This window comes from Ascidia mentula, chromosome 9, assembly GCF_947561715.1.
Source record: "Ascidia mentula chromosome 9, kaAscMent1.1, whole genome shotgun sequence".
Classification (NCBI taxonomy): domain Eukaryota; kingdom Metazoa; phylum Chordata; class Ascidiacea; order Phlebobranchia; family Ascidiidae; genus Ascidia; species Ascidia mentula.
In genome coordinates, this window is record NC_138574.1 from 8,981,240 (window position 1) to 8,998,126 (window position 16,887).

Genomic DNA, 16,887 nt, shown 5'->3' on the forward strand with positions numbered 1-16,887 from the left:
CTAAAATGACGTCATGTGATGTCACTGAATGAAGAAATGTACTTTCCACTTCTTATTGCATTACAGGGTACGCACGCAAACACAAGCTTACTTCAGGTGTAAAACAGTGCTTCACATTTTCACGTGATCTTTTAGGTTAGTTACTAGTAGTATTAAAACGTGAATATATCATAATGATTAGTCATTATCCTCATTGTTGTTGACGGGTTTGTGGGTATTACAAGGGTATTCAGAACCCTTTCAATAATAATTAAATCATTTCATGTATTTTATAAATCGCACACCACCTTTAGAAACAATTACTGTAGTATTATGCAAGAACAACCCCGTGCAGAATATTTGGTTAACAGGAGCTCAATGTTCAAGAGCTTCAGTACTTTCAGGCAATATTGACACAAGTTCTTGTTATCTGTTAACGTTGGAAGGTAATTTTTGCTACATCCCTTGAAGGGCAGTCAAAATGAAACAACGTATACTCTCTGTGTACATTTACTCATGCTTAAGGGTTTTATTTGCGTACTCTCTGTGTACATCTACTGCTGAAGGGTTTTTATTGATCTTCAATATGAGTCCGACGAATTCTCCTGCCCTACAAGTGTTTTGTGCAAACAATTCTTCGTACTGTTTTTTTATTGCTGAAAAAATTTTGTTATTTTGAAACCATACCTAAGAAAAATGCCATAATAATCACATTGTGCACAATGCTATCATTAGTACAGCTAGTGACTGTAGCACTGGACCAGGTTTTTAACCAGTAGGCACAAAAATTTCGAATTTATGTTACCCTTTCGGCCAACGATCTATTGAGTACCCAGATGGGATCTCGACATGGCCAAACAACTGCATAGGTAACCAGTAGTGCTAACGGCTAGGGATCGCCCAAATCAATACTTAATGAAAGATTTGTTTCTATGTACGTAATTTTCAGTCCCAGAACCCAACCTGTTATTTGCCTCCAATTTCCCCTTAAAATATGTTCTCCTTAACTGTTGACAACCTCTGCCAAGTCAACAAAAACTGACGCCATTTTTTGAAGGATAATCTAACCACTTTACCACGTTTTCAAAAGCTCCATGATACTGCATTGGGAGGTAAAAGGCTTTGTCAATTTCTACCGCAAGTACTAAAGCAGGTTTCAAACATTGATATCTAAAGCCTGTGGTTGCGCTTCAATAGTTGTTAACTGTATGTTAAAGACTATGTCTAATATTTTATTGAACGTGATAAAAACAATACAGCGAAAGCAAGATTGCTATTACAGGAAATATAACATATACTACACATATTTGACTGGTCATGAATTCCTGGCTCATTGTTCTTCTATATAATACAAACCCTTGGTTCACAGGAATCAGATTCACTATATGGCAAACAATGACGGTTCTTCTCTCAAGCTATCATTCACAGATCGTTGTTAAATGGGAAACATGGCCAGTTACAGCGTAGTACGTACTTGCGCGAGTGCACAGCGATTTGGAACGTGCTTTGTTTGATATTGAACAAGTACCAGCAGGCGGGATGTGTGGAAAAATTAGTGATTAAGGTGACTTCGCATTTCAATTTTGTACACTGTCGTGACGCAAGCTGGAATCAGTTTTTCCATTGGTCAACAGTATGGTCTATCTTCATGAAACGCAAGCCATTTGCCAATGACATATAGGATATCTATCTCAAGACGATATAGTTGTGTTGGTTGGCTGCAAAGAAAAATCTTAGTTTATTAAGAAAGCTATATTTGCTGAATGGTCTCAAATGTGGAGTGTAAGAATGAACAACATTTCACTTACGCCACCCATCGTTGCACGCGTCAGTCTGGCAGGTAGCTTCACAAGTTGTCACCACTACATTCAAAAGAGGATAAGCTGTGTTCGTACATCTGGGCGCCAATGCTGCGTTGGTGCAACTTCCCTCGATGTAAATAAGCTTATGTAAACTTTCATTACACAAAAGAAAAGGCTACGCGATGGTATTCCAGGTGGTACGCGAGGACCTTTCCGTAATTTGCGGATATAGTTCGAATTTAAAAAATCTTAAGGGATCTTAGAATGTTTGTTACTTCATCCCCTAGACAACATAGAACAAAAATACCGCGGAAGTTGGAAGATATCGTGCGGTACGAAAAGCGGGAATAACAAAACTGTTGATCTATTGGACATCTGATGAATTTTGGATTGCTGAAAACGTTGTCGGCTGATGTCCAAAGTGAATACAAATAACAAGATAACACACGATTTGTTGCATTAGCTGTTAAAAAAGATAGACTGATAGTATTAATAAGTCAGTTTCTGCAAAAAAGCACAAAAAACTCTTTCCATCTACTACTCACGCGTGAACGTGTTGCAACCATTTGTGACGCAAGCTCTTATGCATGTGTGTTCCACGTAACCTATCAGTGTAGGGTTGGCCAGTGTTGAAAACGTGCATTCTCTATTAGAAGTTGTGTTAGTCGTACAGCCGCGAGTAATGACCGTTTGAACCAACGCTCCATCTAATATATACATTTGAAATTAAGATCTCTTGATCCTCCCATACCTGTTAATATAGGATACCCCAAGACAATATATTTATGTTGTTTGGCTGCAAAGAAAATTCTTTGCTCAAGCTTACACCATACTTTGATGTAAGAGGTGTAACTGTGCATCTGAGCGTTAATGCTGTGTTGGTGCAACCATCCTCGATATAAAACAGCTTATAACCTTCATAACACCAAAAATATATATTTGAAAGGAATTGGAAAAAAAACCTTGCAAATATATTTTAGCTGTAAAATTAGGTTGCGGGCTTGGCAGCCCAGACATGCAGCTTAGCTGGATCAGTCACCTTTTCCTGAAAAGTTGCAGCATAATCAAGCTTCCTGTGAGGTTTGAACTCACGACCCTGTTTTTTTATTGTGTGGCCAAGGTACACTGGTGCGCAAGCGCACAACTTGCCAGGTAACCTTCACATATACGTGCGAAACAGTTTTAATGACTGAGATTTTAAGAAGTACTACTCGACTTTGTCGCAACAGATGAAATCAGTAAGCAGCTCGCGAAAACTCGTGCTATTGAGACTGTTTAAAAAATATTCAGTGTGTCACATAAGGGGCAGTAAAGCTAGGAGATAAAAAATCGGCAAACCAAGAGTAGTTTTAATGCAACATCTAATTTAGCTTCGCAAATGCGAAATTATTACGTCTGTTTGTCTCACCCCAGCACTGTACAATTATTTCAATTGTGTGTTGTTCCAGTAGACAATAAAATTTTTTGTATTTTTATTAAATATTTTTGCATAATTCTATTTCATTTGCAAATGCAAAGTCACACAAGAATACGTGGTTAATATACCAGACCTTCTTGCACAAAACACTACTTTAAAAGTAAATTGACATTAATGCGGCGAAAACGTTAAAATACAAATGGCATAAAAAACGGCGTATATGAATGAAACACAATATTTGTGTCCACTTAAGCAACTTGATGTAACATATAGGTACATTTTTTTTAGGAGGATGGGAGTTGGACAATGTATGTAAGGAGTGCTGATATCGATAGAACGACGAAGCTCGTGGCTGGCTTGCTTGATCCTCCCATACCTGTTAATGCAAGTTGTAAATTGTAAGACGTCAACATACATGCCTATTTTATGCCATGATACTTAAATTGGGAAATATTGTGATTGCTTTTCTCTTTTGGACATTTGCAAACTATTTTACAGGTTGGTTGTTGGGCATATAGGAAACTTCATATATAGGAAACTTCATATATAGGAAACTTCACATATAGGAAACTAGGATCTACAAAAAAAAAATTTGAAAATAGGTTTGGATACTGTATACAAAGGAGTTGAAATGGATAGAAAAGTAAACCCGGTACCGGCCTGGTTGATCGTCCCATTTCTATTAACGTAACGGACATATTAAGTGCAAAAACGAATATAAACTAATTTAACACACAATAATATGAAATTAACGATAAGTTTCGCCTACCGTGGTTGCATCCATCAGTTGTACAGGTTTTGTTGCATTGCTCAAAGGTTGTTCCTCCACTTGTTATTTCAGTACACGTGGACCCAAGGTCTGTAGCTGAACAATATCGAACCATCGTGCGCGAATAACCTCGTCGATTGTCGGCTAGAGTGGCTACATTTGGTAAATAAAAAAATTAATATTTATTATCTCTGTCTATCAAGACTTAGGGCAAATGTCAGCTTGTCGCAAGCAATACTTACAAGTGAGCCTTCCCTTTTCCCCGCGATCTGTGTAAACGCAGTACTTGTAATTTGCTTGACCACAAGCTTGTATCAAATTGGGATTGTAAAGGCAGCTGTCAGAACCGTCAGCAACACTAGCAGAACTACTGACGCATGTAAAGCAAATGGGCCTTGCAGCTACATCAAAAAAAAACAATGGGTGTATGGTAATAGGCCTATAAATTTAAAATATTGAGACATGAACTTACGCCAACCACTGTTACACCCTAAAGTCTGGCAAGTTTCTGCACAAGTTGTCTTAATCCCGTTCGATGACTCGTATGTTGTGTCTGTACATCCGGAAGTCAATGCTGTGCTGGTGCAACCTCTCTCGATGGAAATCTCTTGGTAACCTTTATCGTGTCAAGCAAGCTTTAAAATTAAGTTCCTTATTTTTGACAAAGTGTTTTTATGCGATTTTTGATTTAAAACCTCTTGTTTTGTGGGTGACATATAAAAACACGGATATTTAAAAACATATAATCAAATATCTACCTTGGTTGGTATTGGTAGGTATTGTACGATATACCACACGGGAGTAACAATATTGTTGATCTGTGGGGCATCTGATCAAAGATCCGAATCCTGGTCCACATGCGCCAGTTGTGGAATCGCATTGGTAACAGAACAGCCCGGGACTGTTTCCATCAGCTGTTAACATAGTGTGATGTTATTGAAATAACGCAGAATACTTCATGTTATCGCATCACAAGGCAAGATCGCCCCACTGCCTAGGTCCTTGCTCGGCGATCAAACCTATCGTATTGAGCTCATTATGTTCACTGGCATAGCAACCAGGGCATTGCAGTCAAGTAGGATCAGCCACTTTTTCTCGACAAGTCGGAGCGAGATCTGAAAAATCAAGCTCCTCCAGAAAGTGTGGCTGATCGATCTTGAAATGTCCGCGAACTTGCATAAATTATGAATTGTGTTAGCTGCGTATAAATGGCCAACTGTTTCGACCTAAAAGGTCTCATCAGTGCAGCTGTTGTGACTATCAGTCGACTTTGCCGATTAAACGGCTAAGCAAAGGTCTCGCAACCTTATAGGTCGAAACAGTTGGCCACCTGTATGTAGTTTGCACAATTCAGAATATTGGCTCCACTTTGCTTATCATATGATTATTGCATTTCTTGTCCATAGTATTTCCACCTTGTTTTCTCCGTAAGGTTGCACCTAGTTTGGTGCCCAACGGATGATGGTGATTGAATAGTCACCACAAAGTGGAAGTCTTTGCTTGGCCGTTTGTTCGGCAAAGCTTGTCTGATATTCACCAGCTGCACTAATGGGACCTTATAGGTCGAAATAGTTGGCTGTAGGCAGCTAACAAAATTATTATTATCGGCTCCACTTTGCTTATTACATAAAATAAGTTATTATATTAATAGTTTGTTTTAACGACACTGGATTGACAAAAACCAAAATACACTATTTTTGGCGAATATTTGCAGGTTTTACTTGCAGAAGTATATTTGCAGAAGTTATTTTGCTTTCTTGGATTTCTAGGATTGTAGCGCAGTCGTCAAGTAGTTGTTATACGCCGAAAATTTAAGCGGGGTTTTAAGCAGCGCTTAAAGTTAAGGGCAGGATTAAGCCAAGCTTAAAGACAAGCGGGGTTTCTGGATATCACCCCACCCTATACCTTAAGTACAGCATTGTAGTCAGTTTTTTTCACATTTCATAACATAAATGCAACCTTGTTTAACCCTTGTTATATTGCTAACAAATATACTTACGGTTGTTTGTGTTACAACCGCTTGTGGCACAGGTGGTGGTACACGTGTGTTCAGCATATCCGACCAAGCTGCGGTCGATAGGTGATGAATATGTGCATTCATCCTTTGATGTCGTGTCGCTTGTACATCCACGAGAAATAACCGTTTGAACCAAGGTTCCCCCTAGCACGTACATTTGTTGGCAAACGCAAAAAAGTTAGAGTAACAAAAGAATAAAAAACTTACTTTGATCGTATAAACGCGTTTGACTTGCAGAGCAATGTGTTTGGTCTGAACTAGAACAGTTAGTGGCTTGTAAGGTTCCAGAGCACGTTGTTTCTGTTGCGTCACTGCACTGAATACACTGTTGAAATGTGGAGGTTTGGACTGAAAGACAATAAATATTTGGGCGAGAACATTAGAAAAGCTAGAATAACTTTTTGGGAACTGAAATTCGAGGCCAATATACAATAAAGAATATTTGGTAAACTAGAACTGTCAGTTTTGGAACACAAGAGATTACTACCTCGGATTAGGGATTTGAAAGGCAATTTTTATAGACTGACTGAAACCCACTGACAAATTAAAATTACCGGTATTACATTTGGTTCCTGAAAATCCTGTCGGACAGACACATGTCCCTTGCAAGTGACCACAGAAACCTGCACCACAACCCTCGGCTGGACAATCTTTGTACTTTTCTGTGAAAGAAAGTGTACCTTTATCGCTGAAAAACGTGTAAGCTCTTTTCAATGTAACAGTTAACTGAATGTCAATACACTGCTTTACGAAAAACTTACGTGTTGGTTGGTTGTTGCAAAGGTTCGTTGTGCAGGAATACGTACAAGTGGTCGTTTCAACGTCTCCAAAGATGGTGGAACACTGACGGATTTGAGGCACAGGACCAATTATACAACCGCGAACAACGTTTGTCACCAGACCTACAGAATTGAATTTTTGAAACGACACAATGAAAGAGACATAAAACTTTGTATGTAACACACATTTATAATCCTTAATTTGTTTCAATATGTTGTCGTGTATCTTTTGTCACAACCTATACCATATGCCATATGGGGAATGTGATAATATAACGCAGTTTTCTCCTAAATTATTACTTAGTTTAAAATAAAATATTTGCTTACCATCATTAATTGTGTAAGTCGTGTGGCAATACCCTGGAGTTGTAGCATCTCCGCATTGCAATTTTAATAGTGTACTGGTTGATAGGTTGTTGTGGCAACCGCTACACGAGTAGCAATTCATCTGACCTTAGAAAGAAATATATTTTCAGGGTTTATCTAAAAAAGTTAATTCAACACGAAGCATGGAAACGAAACACATAGTGATTGGGGTTTGTTCTGATTCGTTTTTCTCTTTTTATGGTCTCTTAATAAATCGGTAACCATTAAAACACATGGATATCCTACCTTTTGCCAATTCAACGATGGACACGACCAAAATCAACAAAAATACTTTCATGTTTTGAATTGTTGCCACCTCTGTATTATATTTGTTGTGGCAACGTTAAGGATGATTTTGAAATGTACTGCATAATACTGATACCTCACAACGAAATTAAACCTTCAAAAATACAGAAAGCTACTAGGCAATTTATCATACACAACTTACACTGTGTTTAGTATACTTTTACACATAAACCTTGGAATAAACTTTTCTGCAAAAAATTCTCCTACATTGGAGAAAAAACATCTTGGTAAACAAAAACCTTTGGTTTTCATGCCACGCCCCAAATATCTTTCTAACTGACCACTGTGTGGGTGACTTACACTGCGACATGCTGTCAACATATCCGAACTGGTTTAACGCGGAACAATTCGAACAGAACAAACAGATTTCAACGTCAGCAACTCCCACACAGATTTACTTAGATTAACTTATTCAAATAGACACAACACAAATAGAGAAGTTAGTTCAGCTACAAACACAGGCATAAACTGACACGACACGCCCAGCAACTACACATACCATTTAGACAGTAAACCCCCAAGACCTATAAATATGACTATTGATGCACAGCACGCACTACAATGTGACATAACACAACACTGTAGCAGGCAAAATTAAATATATAAAATAATGTCCGACCAGGGGGCGATTTAAGCCAATCCTGCAACTAATTTTGTCCTGAGTGCGTAACATAAAATGACAAATGAAGGTATACGTCTGTAATTCACTTCTTAGCTACGTCCAGCTGAACATTTTAATGGCTTTGGCCCTAACTTTTTGACAACACCCAGCACAAGGTGACTGGCTGAGTGAAAAGGTCAAAAATTGCACTAAAACTGCATTTTGAGGAACTCGATGTGTGAACCAACACTCTCCGAACAACTTATTCTACATCCGGAAATGTTTCCTCAATCAAAGCCAAGGCTCCGCGTGGAGTGTGATCATCGACCATCAGCACGAGATCGCCCTTCTGGAAGTTGTGACTTGACTGCAACCATTTTTGGCAAATACTCTTTCAGCCATCTCTTCCAGAAAGCATTAGCAGGGAAATGCACATGATTTCAGGATTTGCGACGTCCATCTGTCTTTATAGTGTCCGGGTGGAAGACCAGGTTCCTGTTTCCTTATGAGCAGTGAATTTGGTGACAGGGCATCCCAATCTCTTGGATCATCTATCAAGGAGGTGAGCGGTCGGTCATTGAGGATTCTTTCCAGTTCCACCATGAATGTATAAAGTAATTCATCACTTAACAGTTCTATCTTGTATCGTCTCCCACACTACTTCTTGGTGACTAAAGCATGTGGGTTGAAGTACCACCAAGTCCATACGCAGTTGTAACGGATTTCTTTCCTTCGCAAATACCTTTGGATTCTTCTTTACTTCTGGATCATTATCATCCAAATGAGGCAAAGTAACATGCCTTGGAGGCCAATGCTCTTCCGTTGCATGCAAAAGCTGGACCTTCAAATCACATCGCAACCTGATCTACATTGTCGGGTCATCACACCCCGAGAGGCAATATCTGCTGAATTCTTTTCTGAAGGTACATGTTTACACTCACTACAATTTGAGACATCGGGGAATTCCCCCAAAAATTTTGACCCCCCCCTTTAAAAAACCTGGATACGACTATGATAGTATACCCCCTAGACCTATAAATATGCCCTGTAAAGCACAACACAACTAGCGTCGTATGTCCATTGATGTACAACATACACTACACTGTGACATACCACAACACGAAGCTGTAGCGAGCAATTACATACACTGAAATACAAGGCTATGGCGTCACGAATGTTTCAGCGCTGAAACACGAACTTAACTGCAACAGCCAAAGCGATGTCGCACAATTTGGAACCCAACCTAAACAAGCCAAACCATGGATGCAGCTCACACAATTAACATTATAACATTGACTGACTATGGTAGACCTTAAACACTATTCATAACTGCAGGTAAAGATTGACGGAAAATGCGTTGGTTTAGTACATGGAAGTTTTATTCCAAAACGCATGGAGCGCTACTGTAAATCAATTTGTGGGAAATGATTTTGGTTGGACAAAGTAGAAATTGTCGAAGAAAAAAGTACCAAGTACCAAAAAAAACTCATGTTAATGCGGAGAAAATCGTCTGGAATTGACCGCAACTAACGCGTCTGGCAACTACATTGCTTTGACATGAGCGTTTACTGTCTCGTTAATAGGGAAAATCGCAGCCTTTTAAAAAAAAAATTAAATTACAAACGTGTTATATAACGAGACAAAAAACATAACAGACAAGCTTTAGTGTCGTTCTCCTGTCAGTTTCGACACGATGAAGACTTATTCGCCGCAGTTAAAACGCACGCATTGCCATATTGCTGCCGGGCGCGCGAGTTGCCGTTAATTCCAGACACTTTCGCCCAAGCGTAGATTTTCGTTTTTGGGGCTTGGTGTTTATATTCTTCGACAGTTTCGGCTTTGCCTAAACGTAAAATTTTGGTAACAAAATGATTTAGGGCTGCGCTGCACGCGTTTTAGTAAATAACTCCTATCTAAACCAATGCCTTTATTAGCCAATCTTTACTTGTAGCATTGTGACGTCAGACCTATTGTTGACGCGAAGTAGGAACCATGAATTATTTAAGTAAAAGACAAGCACTATGAACCATATAACTGTACTCCAAAAATCATAGCACATGCACCTAGACATAACTAGTGGTTGCCTCGTGTACGACACTTGCGGAGGAAGCCCCAGCACACGCACTTATGAAAAATTATTATAGATATGCATCATTGACTCTTGACCAGAACAGTATCTGCAAGTCAAGTTGCGTAGAAAGTATTGTAACGTCTCGCCTGAGGCTGTATGCAACAAAGCGCATATTAAACCTCTTTTCGGTGTGAACAAGGTTTAAACGGTAAGTCGATACTCCCGAAAAGGCATGACAGTTGTTTATTGCCGAATGCATGGTTTTCTATAGGACAGACTTATTTGAACTAGAACAGCTGTTAATTTTGGTAAATAATAAAAGAAGCAATTTCTGTTCTGGCGTTTTCACTAAGTTTTGACCGGAACGATCTCTGTACAAAATCATAACCCAATCCCATTTTATTCGACTGTCTTTAACTTGAGATGCAGCAGAATTAACCAAACATAAAACAAGGGTAACAACAACTGTCTTGGACGTTGCCAACATGTACGTCAGACACCCAATCAGTTGAGAAATATTTTGACGTAATATCGAACGTCACGTCACTCGGTATATCTGCAGCGACCGGTGACTTATTACAAAATGACCCATAAATGCCCAATAACATACTGACCAGAGAAACGACAACTTCACGATATGTTATTAACCTTCTTAATAACTGCGTGTACTCCACAATTGGCGAAAAAAAGGTGTCCACCTTACGCGACAATATGCTTTGCAACATGTACACACATCAAGAATTGTCTAAGAGCGAAAAAGCTCCTTCGAGGAGAAAAAAAGCACTTAGGCTAATCTTCCATTCGCCTGAGGGTGTTTATTCTGTTGACATTTTATGCCGAAGTTGAGATTTCCCGCGCGTTTATCGTCGAAAAAATTGCACGTCTGTGACCTACTAGGTGTTGCCGAATTCATTGCTATTCTCCTAAATTTGTTAGTCAGTTCTTTTTAGTCGCTACATCATAAATGGTTAGCTTTCTTCACATTAGTTTAACGTTCATACCTAAAAATTGACTTGAATTCTTGTCATCTGTCGAAATATTTTTTTCCCAAATAACCAAGACACATGTAGCTTATGAAAAACCATGAAGACACACGTCCTGACCAGTAACAAACGCGATGTTTCGTGATTTTGAAACAATTACAACATGCATGTGGACATCCAACCTTGACACTTACAGTGAGTTTTCTTTTCATGAAAATGGCCACGACAGAAAAAGAGTTTTTTATCCCACGAAATGCTTGCGGTTTAAAAAAGACAACATATCGTCGCCAAGGCAGTGCATTGCCATATGAAATCAAAATACGGGTCTTCGTATTCGGACAAAGTATACATGATTGTAGATCTTGCTTCAAGGTCAACTCTAATTCAAATTTCTTAGTCAGTTTTAAAAATTTAACACCTTATTTAGCTTAAAAACTGCGAAATTATTTCTTCAGCTTGATTTGCTTAAACATTATACAAATATTTGAATTGTGCGTTGACTAGCCAATGAGAAATATTTTATTACAGTACAATTTTCTGCATAATTCTATATCATTTGCAAATGCAAAGTCACAAAAGAATACGTTGTCAATATACTAGACCTTCTTGCACAAAACACTACCTGAAAGGCCATTGACATTAACACGGCAAAACTTTCAAATACAATTGCACAAATTAACGTCGTTGTTTTAAATTTTCTACATATTTGTGGCTACAATATAGGATATAATTAACTTATATACGAATGAAACACAATATTTGTGTCTACTTTAGCAACTGGTTGTGACATCTATGCGAATTTGTTTTAGGAGAATTGGAGTTGGACAATGTATGTAAGGAGTGCTGATATTGATAGAACGACGAAGCTCGTGGCTGGCTTGCTTGATCCTCCCATACCTAATAATGTAAGTTATGAATTGTTAGACGTCAACATACATGCCTATTTTATGGTAAATAGGGAAATATTGTGATTGTTTTTATAAATAGTTGTGGATTTCCAAACTATTTTATAGGCTTGTTATTAAGCATACAGAAACACTTGCTTACCGTGGTTGCATCCATCAGTTGTACAGGTTTTGTTGCATTCCTCAAAGGTTGTTCCTCCACTTGTTATTTCAGTACACGTGGACCCAATATCTGTAGCTGAACAACTTCGAACCATCGTGCGCGAATAACCTCGTCGATTGTCGACTAGAGTGGCTACATTTGGTAAATACAAGAATATTTTTATTATCTCTATTAAAACGTCAGGCTTGTCGCAAGCAGTACTTACAAGTGAGCCTTCCCTTTTCCCCGCGATCTGTGTAAACGCAGTACTGGTGATTTGGTTGACTACAAACTTCCATTGAACTGGGATTGTAAAGGCAACTGTCAGAACCGACAGCAACACCAGTAAAACTGCTGGTGCAGCTGAAGCACCTTGGCCTGGCAGCTACATAAAACCAATGGGTGTATGGTAATAGGACTATAAATATAAAGTTTTAAATTATCAACTTACGCCAACCATTGTTACACCCAATAGTCTGACAAGTTTCTTCACAAGTTGTATTAATCCCGTTCGATGACTCGTATGTTGTGTCTGTACATGCGGAAGTCAATGCTGTGCTGGTGCAACCTCTCTCGATAGAGATCTCTTGGTAACCTTTATCGTGTCAAGCAAGCTTTAAAATGAAGTTCCTGATTTGTGAGTTTATTTGTGAAAAAGTGGTTTTTCCGTTTCACGATTTACGATTTAAACCTTTTAATTTTTTTGTGTATAACATGTAAAACACGGGTATTTAAAAACATATAATCAATTTTTTACCTTGGTTGGTATTGGTAGGTATTGTACGATATGTCACACGGGAGTAACAATATTGTTGATCTGTGGGACATCTTATATACGATCCAAAGCCTGGTCCACAAGCGCCAGTTGTGGAATCGCATTGGTAACAGAACAGCCCGGGGCTGAGTCCGTCAGCTGTTAACAATAGTGTGATATTATGGAAAATAAGTGTTTTATGTTATCATCATGTTCACTGGCAGAGCATCCAAAACATTGCAGTCAAGCAGGATCTGCCACTGTTTCCCTACAAGTCGGAGCGAAGTCTGAAAAATCAAGCTTCTTGGGCAAAAGTGGCTTATAGATCTTAGATATAAGCCGAGCTTAAAGTAAAGCGGGGTTGCTGCATACTCTCAATATTACTGTAGTGATATTTTTGCTTATAGCCCTTGTTATATTAACAACGAATACTTACGGGTGTTTGTGTTACAACCACTTGTGGCACAGGTGGTGGTGCACGTGTGTTCAACGTATCCGGCCAAGGTGGAATCGGCAGGTGATGAAAACGTGCATTCTTCGTTAGAGGTTGTGCCCGTCGAGCATCCACGAAAAATAACCGTTTGAACCAAGGTTCCACCTAGCACGAACATTTATGGGCACACCGTTAAGTGGGACTAACAAAAATAACAAAAAAACTTACTTGGATCGTACAAACGCGTCCGACTTGCAGAACAATGTGTTTGGGTTGTTGAACCAGGGCAGTTGGTGGCTTGCAATGTTCCAGTGCATGTTGTTTCTGTTGCGTCGCTGCACTGAACACACTGTTGAAATGTGGAGGTTTGCACTGAAAGACAATAAATATTAAGGTAAGAACATAAGAATATCTGGAATAAATAGTTAAGAACTGAAATTCAAGGCCAATTCGCAATTGGCAGACCATGGAACTATCTTATCTTGAACACGAGGTACCATTTTGGACTACGATTGGGAAATACATAAAAAAAAAATAATTGGAGGCTGACTGAAAACCACAGACTAAATAACATTACCGGTTTCACATCTGGTTCCGGAAAATCCAGTCGGACAAACACATGTCCCTCGCAAGTAATCACAGAAACCTGCACCACAACCCAAGGCTGGACAATCTACGAAGTTTTCTGTAAAACAAAGTTTACCTTTATCACTGAAAAAAGAGTACGCTCTTTTCAATTTAAAACAGTTAACTGGATGTCAAGACACTGCTTTACGAAAAGCTTACGTGTTGCTTGGTTGTTGCAACGGTTTGTTGTACAGGAATACGTGCAACTGGTCGTTTCAACGTTTCCAAAATTAGTGAAACATTGACGGGTTTGAGGTGAAGTACCAGACACACAATCTCGAACAACGTTTGTCACCAGACCTACAGTCGGATTTAAAAAAAACAGATATAATCAAAGAGACAGATAAATCAAACTCCTGTATGCACTACACATTTATAATCTGTAATTTGTTTCATATATAGTATCGTGTTTATTTTGTCACAGCTCCATTAATGTAAATAATGTAATAACGCACGAGAGTTCATTTACAGTTAATATAATGGAGTTTATCTTAAATTACTACATAGTTTGGAAAGAGTATTTGCTTACCATCACTAATTGTAAAGGTCGTGGAGCAATACGCTGGAGTTGTAGCACTCCCACATGTTGATGTTGCTGTGCTGGTTGATTGGTTGTTGTAGCAAGCATCGTTTGGTGAGTCGTAAAAGGGATTAGAAAATGAATCACTACAGAAGTAGCAATTAATCTGACCTTAAAAAGAATTGATGGTTTAGGAGTTTATCTAAAATTTCTGAAATAGGTAGCACGAAGCCTAGTAACAAGACACATAGTGATACATTGGCGTTTGTTCCTAAGCGTTTTTCTATTTTTATGGTCTCTTAATAAATCGGTAACCAGTAAAACACATGGATATCCTACCTTTTGCTAATTCAACGATGGACACGACCAAAATCAACAAAACTACTTTCATATTTTGCAAATACACTGTGTCTCTCTGAAACGTAGAATTAATTGAAATTATGCCACCTCTGTATTGTTCTCATAATGGTAACGTTAAGGACGATGTTGGAAAGTACTCTTTGTGCTGATACTATACAATAGAATTAGACCTTCCAAACTAAAGAAAGCTACTAGGCAGATTATCATACACAACTTGCACTGTGTTTAGTAAACTTTTGCAAAAAATCTTGGAACCAACTTTCCTGCTAAACAAATCTCCTCCACTGGGGCGAAAACATCTTGGTAACGGTATATATTACAATCGCAGTGTTTATTTTTTGCTATGGCGACAACGTTCAAGCTAACCTTTTATGGGCAACGACTTTTGTTTCCACGACAATGTGCTGTGCCCGTTCAGCTATCATCTGGCTCTGATAAACGTTTTCCCCCGAAAAACGAGAGAGATTGGGCACACCTTATGGGAAGGTCAATATTCTTTATTTGCTTACCCGCGAGTTCGATCGCTGAAAAACATTTTACTGTTTTGTCATGAAAAACTGTTTTAATGAGGAACGTGGCCATTTCCTCCCAAGAAGGAAGTGCTGGTATTTCCTAATCCTCGACAACATAAATACGTTCGTTTAGTTTTTTAGTCCAACTTTAACGTAATGTTTTTTTTCTTGCTATCGCCGACTTGTATAATGTTGATCGTAATAAAAATATTAAAACAATTCACTTCACAAAATAACACGCCGGATGTTTTATTATTGGACGAGAACATTCACCTTTAACAGGTCCTGAGAAATCTTGAATTAAATGCAAATCACTCCGTGGTTTCAGACGTTCTCTTTACAAAGATAGGAGATAACAAAAGCCTTGCAAACAGAAAGATGGGTTTTATACGAGTTCCGTCAACTAACGATCATTCCCGGTAAAACATTTTCCACCCTTGGTAAATAATATCCAACAGTTTTAGAATGAATTTGAGAGCATATCATAAACACATAGGCCAGTATCCATTCGGAAATACTTTAATTCTATTTATTCGTTCACAGAATAGATTTTCAAAAACATTGAATGGATTTTATCATAAAATTGTATCTAATTTGCAGAAAGTCACCCTCACTCTCATTGATACATGTTTTGACTCATATTTTTTTAAAACATTCAGTTATAATGCCAAATACAAAAACGTCGTTATGTAGTGTCAAAAAAAGTTTATGTATTGAACCTAATACATGAAGAATGTAGATGGTTAGTAATAGATTTTCACCGCATGCCTTATAGACATTTACACAGCTACTAGTACTTAGAGACGGCACATCTGAGGTTAATTCAATTACTGAACTCCTATATTAAACGGTCAAGGGTTGTTAACTGAAAGGTTTACTAGCTTCAAAACAAGGCAGGTCCTCACACGATAGCATAAAATGCGCTTACTCGCACGTCAGTTGGTTGCTGGAGATGACAAAAACGCAAAGGTGCGGTGGGAGAAGTGGACGAATAAATCCACGCTTTCAATTTCACCCCCTCGATATTTGCCAGCTAGCAAAAGCCGTTGACAGCGATCGCATTGATCAGTTCCTGGGCAGTGTTTACCCACTTTACGCAAAACCTTCGAATCCTATGCGTTTCCTCATGCGCAAGGGAATTCCAAATAAAAATGTTTAATGTCTAAAGGAAGATAAATATATCCCCGGAAGTTGGCCAACAATACGAACGCCAAAGTCGACATTTTTCAACACGGGTTTCAATCAGTTTCCCCATTGCCTCGGGCCATTGTGTGTAAAAGATGGAAAGCACGTACCGTAATTCACGTTGTTTGCCTTTATCGTTTCGGTGAATGCGTACATAATTGTTGTTGTATTATAGCCTAGTTCAAAAGGCTCCCAATCAGGTTTTCTTTTTGGTATGACCAGTACTGCCAATCGCCCGCACAATATAGAAGATTAAACCACGATGCATCGTTACTATGAATTCCAACGCTTTATGCGACTTCCCAGTCGTCAGCATCGCTTGAGATACTTAAAAAAAACAGTAAAACTACCAATGCAAG

General features: G+C 38.6%; 1 protein-coding gene across 3 annotated transcripts; it reads right to left on the bottom strand.

The window, feature by feature from the left end:
• Positions 1–3,313: 3,313 nt before the first annotated feature.
• Positions 3,314–7,524, bottom strand: LOC145913879 (uncharacterized). Of its 3 annotated transcripts, none has more exons than XM_083001643.1 (11): positions 7,376–7,524; positions 7,091–7,216; positions 6,746–6,886; positions 6,548–6,646; positions 6,192–6,332; positions 5,967–6,128; positions 4,726–4,881; positions 4,440–4,583; positions 4,210–4,368; positions 3,968–4,120; positions 3,314–3,574 (listed from the first exon to the last, which is right to left on the bottom strand). In XM_083001643.1, the coding sequence occupies exons 1-11, from the start codon at positions 7,425–7,427 to the stop codon at positions 3,483–3,485; spliced, it is 1,425 nt and encodes a 474-aa protein (XP_082857769.1). In that variant the 5' UTR covers positions 7,428–7,524; the 3' UTR covers positions 3,314–3,482. The 3 variants fall into 3 exon arrangements, with proteins under 3 accessions (XP_082857769.1, XP_082857768.1, XP_082857770.1); XM_083001642.1 differs by having other exon boundaries at positions 6,539–6,646; XM_083001644.1 differs by lacking the exon at positions 3,314–3,574 and adding an exon at positions 3,644–3,775 and having other exon boundaries at positions 6,539–6,646.
• Positions 7,525–16,887: the final 9,363 nt, after the last annotated feature.

Bases quoted from the DNA above. Each gene is read 5' to 3' on its own strand.
- LOC145913879 (XM_083001642.1), bottom strand. From the start codon at position 7,427: ATGAAAGTATTTTTGTTGATTTTGGTCGTGTCCATCGTTGAATTGGCA. The intron at 6,647-6,745 runs GTAAGTTTTTCG...TTTCTTTCACAG, and splicing joins TTGCAACAACCAACCAACAC to AAAAGTACAAAGATTGTCCA. The intron at 3,575-3,967 runs GTAGGCGAAACT...TTGCATTAACAG, and splicing joins AACTGATGGATGCAACCACG to GTATGGGAGGATCAAGCAAG.